Below are 26,869 nucleotides of genomic sequence, written 5' to 3'. Positions count from 1 at the left end.
TCACTGAATGCACTGTTGTTTCAAACATAAGCCAATTAAAACGAATATTTTTGTCTTTAAATTTATTTTCTACTGGGGATGGGAAACATAAGAAATTTTATACATGAATAAAGTTAGTCTGCATGGGCAAATTAAATGCCCAAAGCATTTGAATGTGTGGGCTTTTCTTCTGGAAAGGGATTACTGGTCTTACATAAGTAATTCCCAAAATGTGTAACTGAAGTTTAATATGATACAACCAACATTTTCTATAGCCTTTTTCTAAAAAACATAAGTGTGCTTAAAGGTTCTAAAAATATTATTTACTTCCTTCAAGTATTACATCACCACTTGGATGTAAGGAAATCCACTTGGGTTTTTGATACACCAAAGGATTTAAAAAGCCTGGCCAGGGCAGGGTCTTGAAGGAAAGAGATGTATAAAAAGCACAGCCTGGATGGGATAGGGGAGAGAGTGGCTCTTGAACACCCCTTCTGTGAAGACCAGGAGTTGTGCTGTCCTTTGAATGAAAGACACTGGCCCAGGGCACTTTCAACATGTGATAAGCAGTGAATTAAGATGATAGGAAGCAAAGGAAATCCTAAACCTTAAACACTTGAAAATTACATTTCTTGATTTACCTCTCTGTTAATCTGACAAATGTTTAGGACCATGAGGAATTATTAAGAATATAGAAATTTTAGATTTAGGGTAACAATTACAAAATTAATGAAGGTTTTTAAGAACAGCAATGGCCAAGGACTCGAATGTTTCATTATAATCCTCCTCCCTCATTAACTTTCTTTCCCGCTACCTGATTTCTGACAGTATCAGATTTTGAATGATGAAATTAATGCATGAGCAAGACATATATAATGATTAGTGCATTACAGTGCCATATACACATTAATGTTTCTAAGGCAAAAAAATTCACAGTAGTCCTATTTATGTAATTTAAAGTCACACTCCACATGCATTTTAAGAGACATACTGCACCAAAGGCCACAGCGAGCATGGTCTGCATCCGTGCATCCTCCAGGGGGCGCAGGAGCCCTTTTTTGCTAAGAAGAGCCCGTCCTGCCAGTGTCCAGAACTTCACATGCTTTACTCCCACAGACACAAACTGGGAATCCGAATCTGGGCGGAATTCTGCCACAAAGATACGTTGGTTATGACCAGCTCTGCTGGCAATTTTGGCACCTGATAAAAAAAGTACAACAAAATCTAGGTCAATGTTAGAACTAAGCTAATTTTTACAGAACCAGTTATTCAAAATACATAGTTCACAAAACAAATACTTATGAGAGGGCATGTTCCTTGCACTGCTACTGAACAATCCCTTGATATAAATTTCTGGGTAAAGAGTCCTTTTACATATTTTCGCGAGTAATGCATTTATGGAGAGCTTCATTATCATTCAAGGGCTATTTTAGATTTTTGAAGCCATATCCTCCGCTTTTTCCTTGCAGCTCTATGAACTTCATTTTCTCTAGTAGTTACATAACTGAAAAGTTTTGTCTAGAGCATGTTAAGTATAGTATTACCCTACTGATCTTCCATTATCACTTACAATATACTTCATTTCTATTTTTAAGTTCCTCCAAACCAATCAAATATTAGCAGAGACTTACATAGGTTCTTACTGAAAGGAAAGAGTAATGAATCATGTACAATAGTATCAGTAACTTTCATTAATTTATGCTTTGCGAGTTTATGATTTCACTGGGTTTTTAAAGTGTAACATACCTACAATAATTCCATTTGTACACTGGGTATTGTGTAGGTTCATTACAGCCATGTAATGAACAATGGTTTCAATCACTAAGTTAAGGCAAACAGTAAAAAGAGAATTCATATTACCCTAGTATTCTTATTTTTAAAAATCACAAAGAAAAAAGAATCCTACCTTCTTGCCATCTCCAAATGGTAACAGTATGCTCTGGGTCCAGTCCCACAGACAGCAAGAGTTTGCCAGTAGCACTGAAGCTGACTGAACACACTCCCTTTGAATGGTAGCATCTTAGTATAGATAAAGTCTGCTTGTTAATTGCATCCCAGATGTGGATAGAAGGAGCTGTAGCTAAGTAAAAATAAAATCCAGAAGTTGTAATACACCTATTACAAATGTTCCTGTTTCTAAAGCTGACAGACACCCATTTCTGAAACATGGAAAAATATGTACCAAAGAAAGACTGTGCACTTAATAAAAAAAAGCTCAAAACTAAGATTAAATTTAAAAAAGGAGAGACTTAATGAAAAAATACAGAATACTCCTTGAGGCTATAGTTCAAATTGCACTTTTGAGAAAACAGCATTTAGACAAGCAAAAGGTAATCACAACTTTAAACAACTCCTCAAAAATAGTCCATGTTTTAGATACTGCTAAATCTTTATAATATTAGGTGGAGAAATATCCAAATATTATGCAATAATTAAATACCAGAGTATATTCAGTACTTATGTTACAGGAAGGAGAGATGAAAAGCAAACACACCTGAGAAAGGTGACAGGTAAGAAGCCACATGAATAGATCTCAAAAGTAATTTTCAATCACACATAAAGGAAGCTGGTAAAAAACTAAGTTCTCATTACTCTACAAGATAGTTTTTTTTTAAACAGGATTTCATGGGAGAAATAAAACTGCTAATCTTTTAAAAAATTACATTTCTTGTTATTCATCTTGTTTAGCCCATTTCTGCTACTTAAAAAAATATTCCCAGTTTTTCTGCATTTTCTGTTTAAAAAAATATAGCTTTGTATTGCCCTTTTCTCATGAACTGCATCCTATAAGTATGGTAAGTCAATTCAGAAGCTCATTTAGTCTCAGAACGTAAGTGCTTTTAGTAATCAATATACTAAAGTGCATTTGCTTCAAATTATAAATCAGCTACAAATACTGCAAAAATAGAGAAATACTAAATAAGACTAAGACAAGCTGCCTTAACGTCATTTGATGCAGAAAGAAATTTTGGTCTCTAAAAATATTCTGGTAAACACATTGTATACCACCTACAGTTTATAGAATGACAAATTAAATCTGACAGCTCTTCAAAACAGTTAAAATATAAGCCAGGGACTTGAATATCAGTAAATAACAATTGTTCAAAGATCTATGCAACTGTAAAAAATCAAAATTGCATGGAAATAGACATAAAAAGGATACCATATAATAAAGTAGAGTACTTATGTATGAAAGATTGATCATAATAATTTAAGTAATGGACTAAAATTAGAATATTCCTCATTCAATAAAAGTCAAAAGATATGAGGTACTGATAAACTTAACCTGCATGATTTAAATGTAAAATGTAAATATATACAGATCACTCTTTAATTTTTTGCAAGTGATAAAAAAAATTATATAGGTCTTTTATAATATAGAAACATTTTTTATATGCTTACAAACAGCACCTTTGGGCAACCCATATACTATACTTGCCTAAACATGATGAGTCAGATAATGAATTTTCAAGAAACATCACTCAGCTTATACCTGGAATTTATATTTTAAAACATATAGGTGTGATTATGTTATGGGATTCCTATACATTTAGACTGTTCTAAATTTACATCAACAGTACTTAAGATTTAAATTACTGGAAATTCTCAAGGCCTCTTTAACTTACTAAAGAAAGATGAAATTATGTTCTTTAAGCATGTTTTATTTTCTCCTGTAATTAAAAAATGGCCATTCATGATGCTAGGATAACACAGCTAGAACTCTTTAATCCTTCCCTGTAGGCCGGCCACTAGTTGTTGAGTGCCCCTCATGGTCCAGACATGTTACAGGGGACATCTTGTACTTCCTAATCCTTACTTCTAAGCAATGTTTCCCCATGAACTCAGGCTCTGAGGAAGTAAGTGACTTGCCCCAAATGACACACACCTCAGAGCTAGCAGAGCCAGCCAAGGCGTGTGGTTGTGAGTACCCATCACATGGAGCTGTCTTGTAAACCCAATCGCACCAACTTTTTATACTCATTCTTGATTCAGCCTCTAGTATAGAGATGGCAGAAGGGTTTCTTTCAATTACTAACTGGATCTTATAAGAATCAAAGTTTTAAGGGATAATCTTTCTCCACCCACTACTTTGCCTTTGATGTAGGAATAACTGTATTTTAAATAATATGGGCCATTAAGTGTGTCAGTTGTATTTCACCCTCAGTTTCTCTAGTAGACAACTTTTAGCCAGCATCCATTCCCTCCTTCTTAATAAAGCTAGTTTAATTCAGGAAGCCACTCCTCCCTCATGTAGTGCAAGTGACCCAGGGGTAAGCCACTGCCTGCTCTACTGATTAGTCTAAGCCCATTGTGATAACACCACCCCACACTGCTGCCATCCCCTTACACTCCCACCTCTGCCGCTAGTGATTTAGCTCAGTAACCCAGATTTAAGCCAACCTGCACATGTATTTCCCCAGTGTCTTATTACAGTTTGGTTTATGTCCTAAAATGACTCCATCAGGCTCCAGCTGAAAGGAAGGCTTTTTTATTTAGGTCATGGTTCTAAAAAGGGTTTTTCTGCTTTCCCCACTTGATGAAAGCAAGGGAGCGTGTAGCTCCACCTGCTACCGGCAGCCTTTTTATGACCACAAATGCAACCACACTTATGGGTGGAGCCAGCGCTGTGGATGGCGGAGCAGAAGAGATAGGAAGCCCGTCGTGGAGCTCCTGGATTGGCAAATTCAGACCACCCTCTCTGAGATTCACTCTGTGTACTACTAAATTGCCTTTTTTTCTATTGTAGAGAAAGACCACTGAAGTCATTTAATGGGCAACTACAAATGGTAACCAGGACCAGAGAGAGCTGTCTCTCTGAATGGCCTCAAGGATCAAAAATATCAAATTCATAGCTCCTGATACTCCTAGGTGGGCTGTAAAAGCTTTGTCAGAGACAAAAGATGTCCCCTTAGTGTCTACCCAAAACACAGCTAATGTATTTGAATGATAATTATACCATATCTTTCCTAATATATATGTTGACTTGCCCATATTCCAAAGTGACAGTTTCAAAACTTTATCCCCCACCTACTTCACCTCCTCCTCACTCTCAGGTGATGACATGGAAAAAACAGCAGCCACAGGAGCTTCCTTACTTTCCTACCCCCAAACCTACCAGCGTTTCAGCATCTGACCCTACACTCCCACTGTCTGTGGATTTCTTGCTGCGCAGCTGTGTCTCCTGAAGCATTCCCCCTTCTCATTTAGCCAGCTGCACAAGCAAAGCATTCAACAGCCTCGATGCTCACGTTCTGGCATGCCTCCACACCCAAATCATCAAAAAGGTCTGCTGGCTTTACCTCCAAAACATATTCCAGATTTGTCTAGTTCTCTCCATGTTCACTCCTACCACCCTAGCTTAAAATGTCTTGCTTGGACTACTAAAATAACTTCCTAATTTTCTGATTGCTTCCTTTTCTTCCCCTCTATTCTCAATAGTACAGAGAATGATTTTCTCAAAGTATAAATTAGCTCACATTATTCTCTTGCTTAAAACTCTCCATTGATGGACGCTGCACTCAGCATTGACTCCCAACTCCTCTCCATGATCTGTAAAGACCTATGTAACTGACTCCGACCCCCTTTCTCTAAGTTCGTCTCAGAAACCTTACTCCAGTTTTTTCTTGATTCAGCTTTAGGGCCAGCACAGGAAAGAGTTAACATAAATAGGCCTGAAGTTACGCTCATTAGAAGGGCCGGCTGGCCATTGGCTAGTGTGTAAGAACTTCACTTGTGAAATGTTCCCGATGTTGATACGGCTGTTTTGTCCACCTGGGGTACTGAAGTCCTGCTTTCCTCTGGGTCTGTGGCATTTCAGTGGCTGTAGCTGGTCTGTGCCTATGTGACAGGCCCACAGTAAAAGCCCCTGGGCTCCCGATCTTAAGCGGGCTTCCAAGATCAGAAACATCGTACCTTCGCTGCTGAGTCTGGCTGACGGAGGAAGCAGCGGCTTGTCTGACCCCTGGCGGAGTATTTTGGGGGAGACAAAGCCTGTGCCTGGGTCCTCTAGGGACGCTGGTGTGTCTTTTCCCCTTGCTGGTCACTGTAAGAAACTACAGCCCTAACTACTGCTGGGCTCTGCAATTCTTTCTTGTTAATCACTGAATGTGTGGGTAGTCTTAGCACTGCCCAAAACAGGCCTCAGTCGTGAGCCCCCTGTTCATTCTTCCATGCTCATTTTTTTTTAACATTCTTGGCCTAGCTAAATACTACCACCTCTGAGAAAAAAACAAGTAACTTTGCTATCATCTTGTTTGTTGTTTATTATCATATCACCATCTTGTTCGTTGTTTTTATCACCATTTCAGATCATACTATTTAAAAATATTTACTTATTGCCTGCTTCCCTCTAGAGGAGGAGTTGGCAAACTCTATAAAGAGTCAGAGTAAGAGACAAAATTCAAGATATTTGTGTAATGAGAAAAAGCACTGATCCCTTAGAAAACCAACCGGTGACATCTGCTGACCCAATCAGGAGACAAGGGAAGCCACTCAAAAGTTTTTTGCCTTTTTTTGGTTTTGTTTTTAATTGACTGTTGATGTTGTTCCCAAAGACCTCAACTCTTTTAGCAGCAGTTTTTGCCAAAAAGTTAATAATCTTAAGTTTATTTTCTTTGGACATATGTTTGCTTCAATCAAACATGATTCAGTTAACTGATTCTAAGCAGCTTTTCTTGACTGGTTAACAAACAAGCCATCCAGAAACTTACTTTGGTTGCAGCCTCATTTTATTTTTTATTTTTGTGAAGAATGGTTGTGATGAGGTATTCTATTTTAAATTTTTTAATTTTTCTGACTGTTGCCTTCCTGTGATTGAGAATATTGTGATAAAGTTTAGGTGAAAATGTTCACATGTACTGTATCCTTCAAGCACCGAGTATCATTACATAATAAACACAATGTTTTACTACATAATTTGAAAACAATAGAATCCACACTTCACTGTGTCTTAAAATTGTGACATTCAAAGTCTACTTTCTTTTTTTCCCCCTTGTTTTGACATGATGGATAAGCACTGGTTAAAGAAACAAAATAAAATGTTGTGTAACTACATACATAGCACTCAAAACCTGTCATGTTATAACTGCAACACTGCGATCTGAAGTGTGCCAAGCAGCAACGCCAAGTCGTGAGAGGCCCAGTCACTGGTCTAACTCCTCCTCCGCTACTGTAGCCGCAGAGTCACCGCAGACTCTACATCCAGCTGAATCAGCGTGGTTGTGGTTCAATAATATGGATACTAAAATTTGAATTCATAGAATTTTCACATGCTGTGAAATTTTATGCTTCTAATTTTTTCCAACTATTTAAACCTGTAAAAACTATAGTTTGCTCGAGGGCTATACAGGTAGTGGGTCAGATTTGGCCCAAAGGCTGTAGTTTTCCACCACTTGAGCTGGAACCAAGAGAGCAAGGACCTTTGCCTGTTGTGTTGAAGAAATTAGTAGTTGAATAGTCAAAATCATAAAATCATGCTTTAACCTGAAGGAGGGGCAGGAAATACATACAAATCACAATGTGTTTTTTATCAAACTGCTAATTCTTACTATATCATGTAAATTGAAAATTGAGTCAAAAAAGACTAGTTATTGTAACATCTAAAGACAAGGGACATATATTGCTTATACCTTTTAAAAGTCATAGTGAAAATAACTATTTATAATAAAACCATAGTTAAAATCAAGAATAGAAAGTTATTTTTAAATCTTTAAATGATCTGTTGATCTAACATGTGCAATAACTGAGATGATGGTATATAAAAATAATGCTTAAAAAAACTTTACTTTTAGGCAATTACAATCTATTGATTCATAGTTAAGATTAATTTTTAATTCTAACTGCACACTTACCAGCATATGATATTGGCAAGTTAATATTTACCATGAAGAATTCCTTGGTGATTAAGTAGGTAATACATGTAAAGTGCTTACAATAGTGTTGGCACACTAAAAAGGTCAAAATGCATTAATTTTTAAAAGAAACAATTACTATTACTATTGCAGATTGGGCTCAATATCATAGCACTAAAATGATGTATATAAAAAAAGATCCAAAATAGGTTCAACCTAAGTATTTAATTACTCTACAAAAATCTGGGCTATCATTATGAACAATGTAACTAAATAGAAAGTGACTAGTTTTCCTTACCTGACATGTCTGCTAAGTCACCTATAATGGAAAAGCAGGAAAATAATTATCCAAAAGTCACATAAATACTAAAAGAAAACCTTATAAATAATTATTATAAGTAATTTTAAAGTAATTTAAATAATAGTCATATGCAAAACTAAATTTATTATGTTAAATTGAGTAAACTGTAAATGAAGCCACTCATTTCAATTATACATATTAACATTCCATGTTTATAACCTCCTAATCTTTGGGCCAAAACTTACTGTTCTTTGTATTTAATGAGTTACATGAAATTTTAATTGTAACAATTTTAAAACTAATATTGATACGATTTAAATTGATATGACCCTTACTGTGTTTTATAAAATGCCCCATTAATAGACCCTTTGGAGTTTTAATGCCTCTGTACATGCAGAGAAGAATTAGATTTAAAGCTTTTGAGAGAAATAAAGGTAAAAGTTACCATGTAACTCAAGAAAGTTCTTAATTTAGGCCACAAATTAACCCCTTTCTTAAAACTTTTTAAACATTTACAGTACGAGTAAAATAGTACCAAAAAAGAAACGATGAAAGCCTCTGCTTGTTATATTTGTGGTAGAAATACTTATTAACCAAAGTTTTAGAGGCACTAACAGTCTGTAGCAAGAAAAAAAGGAGTAAAAATTTAGGAGTTTTTTGGCTTTGGTAGAGCCTTATCCTTTATCTCTGTGAAACAGTGATTTCAAGGATATATTGGTCATGTAGGCCTACAGTGTCCTGACCTGGAGTATGAGCGAATGGAGAATGAAGGACTGACTCTGCTAGGCAGAAAGCTCAGGAGATGCCACATTTCATTCGCATTCTGCTCTGGTAACCACCAAATGGTGAGAGGACTTGAAACTATGCCACATGCAGAATGGTAGAAAGACTAGGGGCGTTTGGTCTGAAGATCAGGCTTGTCCCTGAATATCTGCAGGGCCTGGGAGAAGGGTACAAATGAAGACCTAAGTCTCACAGGCCTAAATATTTTAAAGTTATCAGTTAAGATCAAATTATTAAATGAAATATGTTCTCTCCATATTGACATAGTATTATCTCCATATTGACAAGTAAGTATACCTCTATAATCACCTAGAAGGACTGGTTCAAAAAATTCCCTGGAGTTTTAGGCAGCATGAGACAGCCTTAGCCTGTCCTCCTTCTCTTCCCACTCAGTTTTATCCCACACCACAGGGAGCCAGGGAAGCTCATGAGTGGTTATTCCAGCCTGCACATCAAAACTCCACCACCATCATCCCAGCGAGCAGCTGCCCCTGGCCACCCGTCGAGAGAGCTCACATTGGTTGCACAATCTACAGTGGGAGCACGGACTCAGAGAAGAGGCCCACAAGTGGGTTTCGGGCCATTTGATAGAATTCTGGGGTTTCAGATATATAAAGCATGGATCCAGTGGGGATGCTGGTTCGTTCATGGAAAGTAATCCCGTTGCTCTCATGTACTCTTTGTCTCGTGGAATGTAGCTGAAGGGTGTCCACAGTGGGCCTTCTAAAAGGAGAGTACTACACTATACTCAGAAAAATACAATAGTTCTCTCCAAATACTAGAAGCTAATTTCACGGGAATAAGTGATTTGCTCTTTTAGGTTATCCAAGAATAAATCCCAATGAATTGCAATTAAAGAGAGACAGATTTCTGTTCTATATGAAGAACTTTATAGCAAACCTTCCTAGGAAAAGGTTAGACTACTTTGTTAGGCATTAAATGATGACAGGGTTCAAGCATAAGGAGGAGGGCCCTTGATCAGAGAGATGTTACAGAGGAGATTCAAACATCTAATGATGGGCTGGATAAAATGATAAATTTGGCTCTAAGATTCTAAGATTCTAGCCAAGAAAATGAAAAGTTTGAATGTAACTGGCTAAAATACCACAAAGGCAAGTATTTCAATACTTCTATAATCTATTTGATTTTTAACGAAGAGAACCATAAACATTTTAGACAGTGTTTTGTGCTTTGTGGGTATTAAACAAGCTTGGTAGGCAAAGTAACTACTGATTCAATTCTTTTTACGTTCAGAAGAGAAAAAGTTCCTCACTCTTTGGTCTTCTTTTGAGTCTGTCTTACACTTAGTCATCAGTAAAGAATTTTTTGGAAGGGTACAAGGGGGGCAAGGGATGGGGCTACATATACAATCTAAGATTCACCTCTGTGCTGCCTGGACCCGGGAGGAGAGAGAGGGGAGATCATTTGCCATTCCACATTCTCTACAGTGTTGGCTTTCAAAATAAAAGGAAGGAATACAAATATCAAATCATTAAATTGTACACCTGAACCTAATACAATGTTATATGTCAATTATGTTTCAATAAAAAGAGGAAAGAAATAGAAAGTCAAAGTTCATGAAAGATTAATTTGTGAACATGAAATTACCTAATCAAAAGAGAAAACCACAGCACTAATACGTTAAAGTTGCTTAAAAGAGAGAGAGAACGGGGAAGACACGGAGAAGGAGAAAAGTTGGGAAATGAAAGAACCAAAACTTCTAGAATTCTATACACAGAATGTGAATTCCATTAACAGTGCTTTTATTTATTTTTTTTGTAAGCTGCACGTACCTCCAACACCTAGAACAATACCTCACACAAATAAAAATTAATTGAGCAATAACTACACGCAGAGAGGCACTGAACTAGGTGTTTTTGCAACCAGAGTAGTAACATGGTCTCTCATTCCTTACGCAAAGTAAAAATAAGACTTCAATTTTAAAAAGCTTAGCACAAAAAAGGATAGACTTATGTACTTAAATTCAAAGATCAGAATATTTTGAAAATAATGGGTGAAGTACTGGTCTTTCTTTACAAAAGCAGAAAACTTTACAGAAAGGAAGAATGTAGGGTCTTCGTGGTATGACTGTAGAACTAGGCAACCTAGAGATCAAGTTTCTAACTGATCAGTTTAGTCCTTATATGAAAAATGGAGATATTAAAGCATAAATTATCTTCAAGAAGAAAAAGACACCTGGAAAGCTGGCTTATCAAGTGTGGCCAACTGAGGTCCGACAAACCCAATGATTTCCATCATTTTTACAAACTATCCCAGAGTTGTGAAGATCTGTTTGTCTAGATCTATTATGTAGTATTCATAGTGATCACTGACTGGTAGATATGTCCTAAATAGACCTGCTTTCCTCTCACTGTTTTGCTTGAAGTATGGCCTTTGCTTATGTTTTCTATAGAGTCTAAAGAAGGCCACAAGACAGGTGATTTCAAAACAGTTGGCAAATTAGATGGTTGCCAAAGAAAATATAGAGGCAGAAGGGGGATTCCAGCCTGGAAGAGACCCAGCTATCACCGTCCTTCTAGCGCAACCCTTGCTCGAGCCGGCATTCTCTCCTCCGCCTACTTACTTCTTGGTTCCCCTTACTTACCATTTCCTCCTCAAATTCTTCCTTCCTGCTTTATCTGCTATTAAATTGAGTCTTTTGGCTGATCAGAAATTTCTGCTAATGGACTAAATTCAACTATTTCAACAACCATAAAACAGTGTACTCTAAGTTCGGAACTGCACAAACCAACTCAGATAACCAAAGTGAAAGAAAGGGACCTGGTAAAGTAATATGATGAACGGGTTTGTGCTTTCTGTACAAATACATTTTTAACAATACACAAATATATTTTAATTTTTTCCTCAGACAGTGAATTACTTGAACAAGACAATTATTTTAAATTGTTTATTTTTAAAATATCGAAACATACCTACTTGGCCAGTTGCTACTATATTGATAAATTTGGGGTGCTGATTTACTGTGAGGCACAGAATATCATCGTTATGTTCCTGATAAAAACTCTGAGTCCCTATAAATAAAGAATGAGAATGAAATTTAGAAACTTTAAGGTATAACAGCCAAATGCACTTATCCAGAGCAATAAACTGCTCTGTTTGAGTTATTTTATGCATATTTTTGAGCACTTAGTATGTGCACATTACTTTAAGGATGGAAAAATGACTCAGAAGTCTTTAAAGGGATAAAGCCCTGAAAGGCAAAAAACCATGTAATAAGAGGATAAAGACATCAAGTGCCAGAGAAGAGTTAAAATTCAAAATGCTGTGGGGATTTGTAGCAGAAAAGATTCTCATCATGGGCATAAGGCACTCTGCACTGACATGACAGACGATGCAAATGTGAAGGTGGGTGGAGAAGGGCATGCTAGGTAGAGGAATACTTTAAGCAACGGTACAATGGCAGGAAAGTATGGGAAATGCATATAAATGGCTCATTTGGAGGAAAGGTAGGGCCATGAAGAAGAAAAGTGAGAAATATGGTTGGAAAGGTAAATTGAAACTGGAATTATCAGGGCATTGAATGTCACCCTTAAATTTCATATTTATTCTGTAGTCAGTGGGTAGGTACTGAAGAATTTTGATCAAAGTAATGTGATTCACCTAATAGTAGTGACAGTGAAGAGATATAAGCAGACTATGACAAGCAGGCGGTAACAGAGGTAGGCTGTGCAAGTAAAATGGAGAGGTGAGAAATGAGGTCAGGATTGTAGGGTGGGTCCAGATTACAGAGGGCTATCAACACTAGGTCCTCCAAAAAGCAAGGAAAAATAAAACTTAACAATGACATTTAACAGATCCAATATTACTTTAAAATTTCTTCTTGAAGTGAAAGGTGCTTCATATTTTCTAGGGATGAAAGTTCAGTTAAAGGAACAAACCAGTAATTATATGTGCTGTTGGTTAAGTTAGAAGAAGATCAGCTGATAAATCAAGACTTCCTAAACTGTGAACATGGCAATGAATCTCCAAACTGGAGAGAGGCTCAAATCAGAACTAGACCAGGTGCCTAGTCTCTCTCTGCCCTCTCTCTCTACACCGCACTGGTATAAGCGTGATTAACTACAAATCAGAAAATTAAAAATAAAACAATTTACAAGTATAGACAGGAAAGTGTATTTACACATTCTTGTTTAGCACATCTTTTCTTATTCTTGTTTATTCTCTTTAAAGGTTATGTGAAGTCTCATACCCAAAATCTTAGAAAGGATTTTCTAAGTGATATTTTTTAAATAACCCAAAGTATTAAATGGAGAATCACCATTGATTTCTGTGTGTACTTGGTGAACAAACCTTTTCTTTAGGAAACCAAAACAGAGATATCATATTTTTTTCTATATATTTTTTATTAAGGTATCATTGATATACAATCTTATAAAGGTTTCACATGAGCAACCAAAGATATCACATTAATGATTAATACTGATACCAGGGGCAGGGGATTATAACTCACATAGTCCACTCTTCATGTATTCAGAGTAAAGTTATCAGAGGAAAAAAACATAAATGTCTGGACTAGATAACCTTGATTTTTACTTCCAACTCTCAGACTTTATGAAGTTTACAATCATATGTAATAGAACAGAACTCAAAATTAAATAATGAATGGCACCAGTAAGATTATCAAATTACTGGTCATCCAGCGATGCTAGAGAACTTTGTTTGCTTTTCCATAATCCAATCAGTTAAACATCAAGAATATTTTCTCACCTCCCTGAATCAAACATGATACCATCAACAGAGCCATTAGGCAAGTAGCTTTCTTCCCATCTCCCTTGGCTTTCCAAGGCCGCAGTAAGCGCACCTGCTTCACCCCACTCCCTAGCAGTCACTCATCCAACATGCTACCTTCAGTCACTAACTATTAGAGACAACCGGGAAGCCAACTATTTTCATTTTAAAGTTATGGGGAAATAGAATAAAGATACAAATGGTTTCACAATAAAACATGGCTTCAACATACAGCAAAACCTTCACTTTTAAATAGAGGCCTATGAGCACTCTGCATTATGAAATTTTTTTCTGCTGTGTTATACTCTTAAGACGGCAAATTTGGTTACCTGAAATATTACTAGAAAGTTCTACACTATGAAATGTTTATATTCTGGATTCATGCATTTTATTTATTTATAGTTTTAAAAGAAAGAATTTTGAGAGGCTAAATAAACTTTAAACGAAAAGGGGATGTTTTGGAACTAATAAGTAAATTTGGTAAAGTTGCAGGATACATAATCAATATAAAGAAATCTTTTATGTTTCTATATAAAATTACCAACTAGCAGAAAGAGGAATCAAGAAAATATTCCCCTTTACAATTTCATGAAAAAGAACAAAATATCTATTGACAATCTTAACCAAGGAGGTGAAAAACCTACACTCTGAAAACTGTTAAGACACTGATGAAATAAACTGAAGATGGCACAAATAAATGAAGATTTTCCATGTCATAGATAGGAAGAATATTGTTATAATGATCATACTAGCCAAAGCAGTCTACAGATTCAATGCAATTCTTACCAAACTAGCAATGGTAGTTTGTACAGAGCTAGAATAATCCTGAAATTTGTATGGAACCACAAAAGATCCCACATACCCAAAGCAATCTTGAGAAAGATGAACAAAGCTGAAAGTATCATACTCCCAGGTTTCAAACTATACTATAAAGCTATAGTAATAAAAACAGTATGATACTGGCACAAGAACAGACACACAGATAAATGGAATAGAATTGAGAATCCAGAAATAAACCCAGGCTCATATGGTCAATTAATATATGACAAAGGCAAGAATATACAGTGGAAAAGACAGTCTTTTTAGTAAAATAGTGTTGGGAAAATTGAACAGCTACATGCAAAATAATAAAACTAGACCACTGTTTTATACCATAAACAAAAATAAATTCAAAATGGATTAAAGCTGTAAATGTAAGACCTGAAACCATGAAACTACTTGAAGAAAATATATGGCATTAGTAATTGTTTCTGGATATGTCTCCCCAAGCAAGGGAAACAGAAGCAAAAATAAACAAGCAAAATTGTATTAAACTAAAAAGCTTCTGCACAACAAAGGAAGCCATCAACAAAACAAAAAGGAAACTTATTGAATGGGAGAATATATTTGCACATGATGCATCCAATAAGGGATTAATATGCAAAACATATTAAGAACTCATATAACTCAACACCAAGAAAAAATATCCAATTAAAAAATGGGCAGAGGACATAAGTAGACATTTTTCTAAAGAAGACATAAAGATGGCCAAGAGACACATGAAAAGATGTTCAATAATATTGAATCAGGAAAATGCAAATCAAAACCACAAGAGATATCCCCCCACAGCAGTCACAATGGATAATACAAAAAAAAACAAAAGATATCAAGTGTTGGCAAGGATGTGGAGAAAAGGGAACCCTTGTGCACTCACTGCTGGTGGGAATGTAAACTGGTGCAGGCAATGTGGCATATGCAGCCAACATGGACAACAGTATGGTAGTACCTCAAAAAATTAAAAATAGATACACCATAGACCCATTCTACTTCTGGAAATTTACCTGAAGAAAACAAAATCACTAGTTTGGAAAGATATATGCACCACTACATTTATCACAGCATTATTTACAATAGGCAAGATATGGAAACAACCTAAGTGGACACTGATAGATGAATGGATAAAGAAGATGTACATATGTACAATGGAATTATTACCCATTAAAAAGAACAAAACCTTGCCATTTGTGACAACATGGATGAACCTAGAGGGCATTATGCTAAGTGAGCTAAGTCATAAAAAGCAAATACCATGTGACTTCACTTACATGTGGAATCTAAAAAATGAAACAAATGAGTCAATAAAACAGAAATAGATTCAGAAGCAAGGTGTTTGCTGTAGGGGATGTAGGTTGGGGTAATGGATGAAACAGGTGAGGAGGATAAAGAGTTACAAACTTGCAATTATAAAATAAGTAAGTCAGGGATGAAAAGTACAGTGTAGGGAATAGAGTCAATTTTACCGTAATATCTTTGTGTGGTGACAGATGGTAACCATGCTTATTGTGGTGAGCATTTCCTAGTGTGTGTAACTGCTGAATCACTATGTATATACCTGAAACCAATATAATATTGTGTATCAACTACGCTTCATTAAAAATATAATAAATGCAAGGAAAGAAAAAACAAACAAACATGGGGGATGGAGAATCAGGGTTTCCTACCTGTAGCAACATTGTGTAGAATTCCAATGGATGCAGTGTGATAAATTATATCATCACCATCATTTAAATAGTGGACATTATTCCTACAGTCTCTTCCTCGATAGCCAAAAACAAGCTCCAACACTAGGTCCTACAACAATGATAAAACCATTACTAAATGTGAAGTTGTTTCTGATACAGTATTGGTGTCATCAGTCAAAATGGAGAGTGCATTTTTCATATTTTACAAACTTCGAACACAAAATTAAGCTAGACATACTTCTCTACACAACCTGCTTTGAGCAGCTGAAACATAAAACTTCTACAGAAAGTTATAAAAAGGAAAAGGGAATCACAAGGTCATCTGATTCCAAGAATTTCAGTTCTTAAGACGTCATGCATTCAATACTGAGATATCTTGTGTCCAAAAAAATACTTCAGTTTGTGTTCACTGTTAGTAAAAATATCTAAAATGCATACATAACTCAGGATACATTCTGCCCAAGGGATATACTCTTTAGGAATACAAACAGTACATCAGCATCCATGCACAAAACTAAGTACTATCTGTGGTAACTCGTGCTAAAGTTCTAGCAGGTTATTTTGCTACTGAAGGTGTTCATTTTCATTGACCTTATGAGGCTGAGTGGGGGAAGGAGTACAACAATTACCTTCTCACAGATTTACACCTTGTTTTTGACCTGTTAGCACAATTTGCTTTTTGCTGTTGACACTGGGATTGTGAAATGCTTGGGAGAACTCTCTTTCTTGCTCGAATATTCTGGAAGGTTTCTTTGGATGGAAGCAGACTATTTTACCCTACAGTGAATATACTGCATGGGGGAAAGATTCTGATTTGGTGTAAGTATTAAATCTCTAATAATAAATTCAAACCACTAAGTATAAGACACTGCCAAGGTGCCTGTACTTCTGTAAGACATGTATTTACATATATTTACATTTAGAAGTTCTCTGAGATACTATTCAATGAAGGGTATTATTCATGGAAAAATTAAGAGAGTAAAAAAAATAAAAAGAAACAGGGTATCAGTTAAAAACTCACACTTGATAGTTAAGCAATCACTTTTTACAACCAAATAAAGAAGATGAATTCAGTATGTTTATTTTCATAAAAGTTAATGCCAACATTTGGGTGTTTTACAAAAAGGAAACAGAATGAACTTTAGATATATTTTAAAGTATAAGTTAACACTGGGGAATAGGCTTTCCTTACCTCTATGGGTCTCTTTTTCTTGCCTACATTATTTGTCTGGAGTTTCTCCGGCTGCGGTGGGGCCCTGCTCACAGGGGGCCTGAAACAGGGAAGCAGTAATCAGGAAAGGCCCCATCACTGGGCACGGTCACTGAGCCTCCCTTGCCTGCCCTCCAGAGAAAGATGTCTGACACACCTTCACCCAACCTGTGCTCCTCACTAGACCATGCCCTCTTTATCTTGGCATCTTCTAAAGCAGGAAGGTGGAAAGAAAATATTAGAACTTTCACTCATTTTAATTTCTCTGGTGTATGTTCATAATGTAAATAATATAACAGCACCAGAGCAGACTGCTTATAAATATTACTTTTAAATGTTCAAAAACTTCTTGATGAAGTGCATTACTGACAAAGGCTGAATTACTGCTCTATAGTCTCTTTCATATGGCAAGTACTCACTACTTGGTGCTTGATTTGAATTTTGAAAATATTTTTGTGAACTTTCTATACTGCTGGCAACACAAATCATGTCTGAGTTCAAATCTGTGCCCATTACCTGCTCCTCTGTGCCCCTTACCTTTTCTTCTTCCTGAAGTCTCTAGTATGGTTAATGGCATCATCAGTCAAGACATTTTACAGTCATAAAACCATATATATACTCTTTGTGGTTTATTAAATATTTGAATAGTCATTCATATTAAAGGTTCAAAAACCTTTAATAATGTAATGACCAAAACAGAATTGGGATAACGGAAGTTATCTCATCCACCCTACTGTGTAAATAGTTACTCCAACTCCTTCTCTTTCCTTATTCTAGCTACTAAACATTTATCAACTTTACCTACAGAGTAGCTCACACATCTAGACCTTTCTTCTCTGTTTCCACTGCTTGTGCAAGACCTCTTTATAATGTTCCATTAGTTGTATAGATGGGGATGCTCCTTCCTAAAACCCTTTAATTTTTTAAAAATACCCACCTGATTTAGTTTAATTGCGTATCTCACGATTCAATGCATGAACCACTATTCAAATATTTAATAAACTTAACCTGAACTCTAAATTTAAATAATTCATGTATCAACTCCTCCCCTCCAGTTTTTAAGTTAATATTCAATTTGTAGCAACTAAATCAGGAAATGATACAAGTCAACTTTCCCGTGGAAAAAAATCCAACATTTATGATTAAGTCCATAAAATTAAAGGCATAAAAATATATTTGCATTTTTAAAATGATTTTCAAGTTATACATCTACAAAAAGTTAATGAAGTGTTATATTTTGAACATGTAATATAAAATAAATGTGCATTTCGTATGTGATATGAAGTAGTATTTACAAGTATATAAGCATGACTGATGACATGAAAATTAAAAGTACTTGCAAGAATGTATAAAGAACTTTTCAAATTATGGCAGAAATTTTGGTTTCAAACTTTTTTCATATATATTTTTTGATGCTATAATAAATATAGTTGAATTTATAAAATTTAACCATTAAAAATGTTTCTCCCTCCAAGTCAGTTTTGTTGATAAACTTTATTCAATGTTATCACCTAACAGCTTTAATTATAATCCTAAATGGTAATTTTTATCTACACAAACCAGTGTAACAGCTAAGCATATTTTAATTTTTATAGAAATAATTTAAATATATATTATCATTTAAGTAAAAATTATAGAACTTATATAATTATACAAATTGAATGGATAAACTTTTAGTAAAACAGTTACTTATATAGTATAAACCAAATAATTAAGATGCTATTCATTTTTGGATACTGATTTCAAAGAGAAAAATGTGAAAAACTGTAAATAGGGCTAAAGAACACCAAGTAATATAGTTCATTAATGGCTATTATGAAAGATGATAAAAATACATAATTAGGCCTCAAAAAGCAGAGCAAAGAGAGGATTACCTGGAACCTCTTTTCAGCAGCAGATAAAAAAGGGAAAAAATGACAACACAAATTTGAACTTAAAATACTAGTCAAATACTTCTGTAATAAAATATTTTTACAAGGTTAATACAGATAAACCATACTGCATACATTAAAGGTGATTTTTATTTAAAATTTATTATTGTATATAAGAAAAGACTTAAGTTACTCCATTATTGGCAGGGAAATCAGAAGAAAAAAGGTGAAGAAATAAAAATGAGAATTCAACATGTTCTATGCTGTAAACATTAAAAGCTTGTCACTCTTCTTTTTCCGCAGTGCTACATGAATTTCAAACAAAACGCTGAAGCTTCTCTTTGTTCTTAAGAACAGGCAGCAAAATGTTAACAACTTTAAAGGCTGGTCTAAGTAGGCTAAGTTCCCCTAACTCTGACCCAAGAGAGTTTTGCAGTCAGTCAGTCCAACCTGACAGGCAAAGTGAGTCATTCAAGACCATGCTGGATTTGGAATTTTGCTTGTAAAGAAGGTAGCTTAAAAAAAAAAAAAAAAACCTTTAGTAATGTAATGACCAAAACAGAATTGGGAGGGATAACAGAAGTTATCTCATCCATCCTACTACTGAAACCAGGAATCCCCTTTATATGTCTAGAACATTCCTTTGTATCACCAATGACAAGTGGTCATCTAAACTCGGCATGAAAAATGCTTGTGACAGCAAGGTCACTTCTACATAAAAATCATTTATACCCAAGACATACCTGTGACCTCCCAACCTTCCTACATCCTGTCTTCCTTCTAGACAACTGTACACTCTCAATGTCCCTTCAAAATGCAGAGATCAGTCTTGAATAAGCTACCTCAGATCTGTGGCTAGATCTGCATCTGAGGAAACCGTCTAAGTATTATTTCTGTTAACATAGCATGCGATTATACGGGCCTTTTTATAAATTACATTATACTCTAGACTCATACCTTTTCATACATAACCCTCTATTTAGAACAGATGATGGATGTCTACTGTCTGCCAAATAAATTAAAGAGTGCCTAATATTTGAGTTTCTGCACAATCTAGTGTCAAATCTACTTTTTCATCCTTACCCCCCAGCATGTTCCCAATGGTACCTTTTATTACTTCTAAAATAGACTAGCCTTTTCCACACTGTCCTGTTTCAGAAACTGTCTGAAGACATTGTCATTTCACTAAAAGTAACTGTAAAAGTAGTTCCAAGAATCTTTTCTTAAAACATACCATTTAATACACATACAATTTCATCATCACTGTCCTATGCTGTTTTAAAATAACTATATTAAATATGCATCAATGAACTTAACAGGTTTATGAAATGAGTAATTTTTCACTGATGAATATGTGATAACTTTTTATGAGCCTCTGAAACTTATGGAAAAAAATTCAGACTTTCTAGAGTACAGGAGTTTGTGAAAAGTAATTTGTAAAAACAAATGATCATAATGAAGATTCTCATAGCAACACCCATGTAACTATTTATATAAAAATGCAACTTTTCTGTAGGATTTATCCTACTGCACTTTCTAATTCTTTCTTAACAAATGTACTTCAGTGTTTTCTAGGGGAAAAAAATCAGTATCTTAAAATAATATAAAGATAAAAATAGAACAAAAGATAAATTTTGGAATAAAATATTTTATTTAATAAACCACTTACCTTACTATGCCCTGCCTTCAACAGGAGCAAGAGGAAAAAAGTAAGGAAATATATATGAAAACTGATGATGACTAAAATGTAGCAGTTCAGTAAACATAATAAAGGATACATGTTAACAGAATTCTAAGTAAATTCAAAAATGCCTAAATTTTATGCTGCATTGAATATTTTAATTTAAAAAATTGGATTTTGATAGAAATTACTTTAAATATATGAGATTTGCTACAAAAATATTTGTATAAAAAGAAAAACATAAAATTATTAAAGTTGCTTACGGAAAAAGGCCACACCAAAAGTATCAACCAAGTAGTTATAATTGTCATCAGAAAAATTTTCCTTTTAAGTGAATATTTGACAAGCATTTAACTCTTTATAAAGTGTTTTGTTTCATATTTTATGGCAATATTTTATTTAAAATACATATTATTTGTACAGACCGTATTATCTCCTCACAAATATATACAAAGTTAATAAAAAGAAACCTCTCTTCATTTTTTTCTCCTTACATTCTTTCATTTTATGAAAATGAAGACTCTTAACTATGAGTCACATTTATGACTTTTGCCTCAACATTTTCAAAGGAATCTGGTACAGCTGCAATTGTAAAATGAGAATGAAATGCAAAATAATTTCAAAGATAAATTTTTAAAAATTAGCTCTAAAAAGTGCAAGCTGACAGCAAAGATTAAATTATGACAGTGTTAACCATTTTTCATGAGCTGTAAACTATTTCCAACTGTCAGAACATGGGTCACTTCAGTGAGGAGGGAGGAAGTTTAAGTGTTTCACCACAAATGATGATGGCCAGATGAAAATTAGGTCACATTTTCTGACATACCTAATTTATCTGATAAATGATACTGTTTTCCTTTAAGTAATCAATATAAAAATAAAAAAGACTTATGGGAATATCTAGAGTTCTTTCCTATAGAATACTGTTAACTTTTTATCCTTATGAAATATAGCTTCTTTTACATAATATTAAGAGCCATACTACAAATATTCTAATTAGAAACATCCATATTTGCATAATTTTATGTAGTCCTCCAAAAAATAAACATATATGTAGTGATCATTACTTTGTGGAAACTGAATTTCAGAAAGTGTTTCATTATTAACCAAGTATCTCTCTTCCAAGGGAGGGTATTTAGTACCGACATTCTTTATGTATATATCATTTCATTTTATGAATGAATCCGTAAGTTAGGGATTATAACGCTCATTTTACCTCTGAGGAAACTGAGGCTGAGAGAATTAATTTCCAAGGTCACACAACAGGTAAATGAGAAAAATGGATATTTTAACCCATTTCTCTGACTCCAAAATGATGCCCTTTGCACTGTATGATACTACTTCCTATACAGTTGCTCCAACCTTGAATATGTTTAAGCATTTAGATTACAGTATGGTCGGCTTTCTTGAAACATCTCTCTCATTTAATAGTTTGCCTCTTTATGCATGATAACCATCCTCTACCCCCTTTATTTAGGTGACAGTCTTGGTCAGTTCAACAGAATCCCTACTTCTCCTCTTCTCCATCAACAGCATGTATCTACCCCTTCCAACTTTACCCTTTTCCCTGAATATCAAACCTATAGGTGCAAACTCAAATCCGTCTGCCAGTGATTTCTGGTAATACCATTTCTATCTAGTTGAGCACCAATAGTCTACTCAGCACTACCCTCACTGACTAGACATTCAGCAATTCTGTTCAATGTGAACAAATTCCCTCTCATTTTTACTTTTTCCCTGCAATACTCTTACTAACATCGCATAATAAAGTTTTCCTTATCACAGCTTTCGACAGAAGAGGCCATTGCTATTACCACCTCCCAGGCCTTTGTTACTCACTGCAATTTCTAGGTAATTTTTCTTTATCATTTCTTAAAGTCTCTGCTTCTGAAATCCATGCCATCGATGACCATATGCTTCTTTTTTGTTTTTTATATTCCCTGATGATTTTTAAAACATAGGTTCACAATTTCTCTCTTGATCTGTTATTAAGCATCAAGACTAAATAGTTCCTCTCATAAAATTGTTGTGCACACAGCCTTCTTTTTGATTTTCTGGTTCTAGACAAACACCAAAAATTCCAATTAGAGACAAACTATACTTCAACTGGCCTTTTGGGAAATTTTTTTAAATAATTATTTTCTATCCTAGATTAAAGGAACATGAACTGAAAGGCCTTTTCAGAATTTAATTACCTCTCTGCTCACATGCTTCCTAAAACAGACGTGGCACTGGATTCAGTTTTTATTATCTCCTGCAACTCCACCACATATATTTATAATGGTGAGCAAATAAGATTCCTTTAACCATACAGACTTTATATATAGTATGATTCCCTCAACAACTTGGAAAAGACCACCAAAAAAGTATTTAAGAACAAACACATTTTCTATGAGGTTCTGGGAATTGTGAAATGCAAGAGTGTCATTGTTAGTTTTTGTAACAAATTCAATTTTTAAAGCCAATATCTTTCTCTTCATCTAGTTTTAAACTTGATTGTTACCTCTCATCAACTGAGGGTTCTTTTTGTTGCAAATGAGGCTTGATTCCAAACATTGGGCGAATATTTGTTGATAAGGCTCTGATGGTGTAACTGATTTCATTCTCCCTTGTAACGTCACTGTCATAACCTACCACCAAAATATAAGAATTATTCTCTAAATTATAACTGAGTAGCTTCTGATCTTCTAAGCTGGATACAATGATATTTAACAATATGAAATAGATTAAATAAACTGTTAGCCAAATTATGAAATAATATACAGCAAGTAAAAATGATACATAACAATAGTTTCAAAGTATTACTAACTGAAAGCTGCAGAAATATTCACAGAGGTGACCTCTGAGTGGTCACATTATGAATGCTGTTTTTTTATTACAAAGTATATTTTCTAATTTTTCTCTAATGAACTGGTATTGCTGTATATTAGGAAAAGATAAAATTATTTTAAAATGTGAGTTTCAATACTATAAAATTTATTTTAATAGTAATTAAAGTATGATTATCATACATTTGTAGGTGAAGAATATCTAAGTCATCAATACTTGTCAGCCTGTGATTTTAGAGTCATAAAACCAATTTTGGTGTTAAATAGACCCCAAAGACTAAAACCACAACTTTTCAAACATTATTATTACTTTAACTTCTGCAGTTTAAATAAGTTGTGTTAAATTTTCTCTGTTTTTGTTAAAATAAAATATTTTAAAGTGACATACCCCCATCTTCTTCAGAATCTATGTCAGATTCTTCACTATCACAAGGCCTCTTTTCTCGATAGCCCTCCATTTCATTTGTCCAAACCATTAAAGACATATCTGCACCTCCTAAGGTAACCAACATGCTGTCATCATAAGTCCAGCGAACATTTGTGACATGTGTACTATGGGCCACATACCTCTTAAACTTTCCACATTTTCCCTAGAGATGGAAAATAAATTTCAAACAATCTTTCTGAGAAATATTATTACTTAAAAATTTTGGTTATCATTTTGAATCTCTTTTCTAACATATGATTGGAAATTAATCATTTCAAAAGCATCTTGTTAAAAAAAAAAAAGAAAATACTGAAACTCACTAGAATAAAAAGTAACAATTCCCAAACTTGGTGAGGATAGGATAAAACTAATAGTTTCACACATTTCCAGTTCTATGGACACAACTTTTTTGGAAATCAATTTGGTATTCTGCATTAAAACCATAACAATGTTGTGATCTTTGACTCACCAATTCCTTTTTAGTCATCTATGTTAAAAAAAACGCTGTGTGCAAAAAAATTTTTATCATAGTATTTGCTTTCAGCAGTGAAAAAATTTAAATACGTTAAAAGTTCAGTAGAGCAATAGTTTAATAAAATTACAGTGTATATCTATAGATAGTACATACCTATTAAAAACAATGGTGCAGACATATTACTGTTGGAAATATGCTCAATAACAGAAAGTCAGGATATAAATGCTTATGTACAGTATGGCCATATTAACAAAAAGTAATTATCAACCATTTTGGTATATATCCATGTAAATTTCTTTCACCTTAATTCAGGAGTGCTTTTGTTATTAAACGGTACACATAGGAATGTATTTTTATTTTAAATATCAAGAAAAATCTAAGTTATAGATAGTGGCAACTTTTAAACCTAGTACACCAGCATTACCAGGTTACATATATAAAGCTCAGATAATTTGTAACATACGTAGGTTTTAGATAAACATCTTTTCAAGGGTGTTAAAATAAGAAATGTCTTAAACAAACAGAACAGAGTAACAGCTAAATCAGTGAATTCTTTAGAAATGAAGACTCTTAATAAAAGTTTGTTGAAATAGGAGGGGGATGTGTCATCAAAATACTACAAGAAGAGTTTCCCTGAGATTTTGTGGTTCCTGCTACAAGGATGTGAATGGGGAATCTGTAGACCAAAAACCTAGAACCTATTTTTCAGGTGTCTATACCATCTGGAATGCTGAAAGTCATGTTTCTGACCAATAAATATTTTACTGTAACACATTCTTATCAACTATGGTTCTACACTTAAGTGTATCTAGTACAGGGATCTGTGGAATATTTTCTTGGGTGCCCAAATGCTCTATGAGAATTTTTAAACTTGTGTTTTCATGTCAGTGTTGATCTAAAAATATTATTACATTTTTTAGGCAGTTACTTAAGATCACAATGCAATGAATACCATGATTTCAGTGCCTTACTTCAAATTTATGTTTCTGTTCATATTAGGGCCAGATTAGAATAGGTGTCTGGATTTGTGATAAGAAATAAATGCATCTGGACTTGATACATGAATTTTATTTTTGTGCCAAGTGAAAGTCTAACGTTTCCTAGTAGTTTAAATATAGAAAAGCAATAAGAGACTTGAATTGTCATGCAGCACACAAAAGCATGGGCATATAGCACTCCAAAGTCTGTGCAGTTCTGTTTTAGCAAAATAACATCTGTAATCACATTAAATCATTCTTTAATTTTATAGGCACTATATTTATAGCATTTTGTATTAGTTAAAACATTTTAAACTTTTAAGTCTATAGTGAATTTATACTTACTGTTAATGATACATATATAATTAAAAGAATACTAACATTATTTAAGTTATATTAGGGATAAAAGGAATGTGTTCTCTAAAAGGGATATTTATATTACTTAATACTGAGGAATGCAATACAATATAATATGTAACTTAAGCCATGTGACTATAAAATACACTTCAGATAAAAGCTATAAATATGTCAAGAATAGGAAACATAATTCTGAACCTTTCATATTATAGCGTTATATATTACATATATGATATTCATATTACAGCAATTAAATACTATGAAAGGGCATTATCTTAACCATTTTTATAATAATGATCATTAGGAGAGTTAAAGAAAAACACATACTTTAGCAGGATATCTAAATAACTTCACAAATCCTAAATCATCCCCAGTAGCTAGGACCATTTTGTCACTGGTGAGGCAAGAGGCAGTTACATCTGTGACTTCTCCAATTACTGGCCAAATTCCCTCACAGCATAAACCAAGCACACTTGTCCATGATGCCCAACCAATTTTTTCTACCTAAAAAGGAAAAAAAATGCTCTAAGTTTGTAATACCTAAACCTAAAAAAATTAACTGAAATCTGAACATTTTTCTTTGCAGTTACTTTTCTTTGTAATTATATACGTCATAAATAAAACTAAAATTTTAATAAAAAGTTAAATTACTACTTGTCATGTTTTTGTAGCTTCCCAAGTCCACTAGTTCCTGCAGAAAAATTTTAACATAACATTATTTCACTGTGTGTTCTAGATGTTGAGCACTTTAATGACAATAAATAAGACCTTCCCTTCTCTTAGAAAATCAAGAAAATTATTTTTACACTTCATGTTTAAATTTCTGCTAATACTTTATAAGTGTGTTTTCCCATTAGTCACTGGAAATGAAGAACTTTTA

At 34.2% G+C, this 26,869-nt stretch overlaps 1 protein-coding gene across 11 annotated transcripts in view; it reads right to left on the bottom strand.

Moving 5' to 3' along the window:
* The window catches only part of EML5 (EMAP like 5), a 151,838-nt gene that overhangs the window by 8,622 nt on the left and 116,347 nt on the right, over nucleotides 1–26,869 (bottom strand). For 7 of the 11 annotated variants that reach the window (XR_008992419.1, XR_008992420.1, XM_036882368.2 and 4 more), the window contains exons 25-33: nucleotides 26,317–26,493; nucleotides 24,142–24,343; nucleotides 23,429–23,555; nucleotides 17,356–17,434; nucleotides 16,143–16,272; nucleotides 11,847–11,945; nucleotides 8,128–8,148; nucleotides 1,886–2,059; nucleotides 971–1,179 (exon numbers count right to left, since the gene is read on the bottom strand). Coding sequence is in view for 9 of the 11 variants with exons in the window: in XM_036882368.2 (XP_036738263.2) it covers nucleotides 971–1,179; nucleotides 1,886–2,059; nucleotides 8,128–8,148; nucleotides 11,847–11,945; nucleotides 16,143–16,272; nucleotides 17,356–17,434; nucleotides 23,429–23,555; nucleotides 24,142–24,343; nucleotides 26,317–26,493 (1,218 nt within the window). In the remaining 2 variants the exon portion in view is untranslated. Of the gene's footprint in view, nucleotides 1–970; nucleotides 1,180–1,885; nucleotides 2,060–8,127; nucleotides 8,149–8,393; nucleotides 9,071–11,846; nucleotides 11,946–16,142; nucleotides 16,273–17,355; nucleotides 17,435–19,645; nucleotides 20,929–23,428; nucleotides 23,556–24,141; nucleotides 24,344–26,316; nucleotides 26,494–26,869 lie in introns of those variants that run through there. The other 4 variants (XM_057488230.1, XM_057488235.1, XM_057488234.1 and 1 more) reach the window with 4 other exon arrangements.

Source organism: Manis pentadactyla, chromosome 11 (assembly GCF_030020395.1).
Source record: "Manis pentadactyla isolate mManPen7 chromosome 11, mManPen7.hap1, whole genome shotgun sequence".
Classification (NCBI taxonomy): Eukaryota; Metazoa; Chordata; class Mammalia; order Pholidota; family Manidae; genus Manis; species Manis pentadactyla.
Note: the sequence above shows the minus strand (reverse complement) of the source record. Positions and strands in the feature narration are given on the sequence as shown.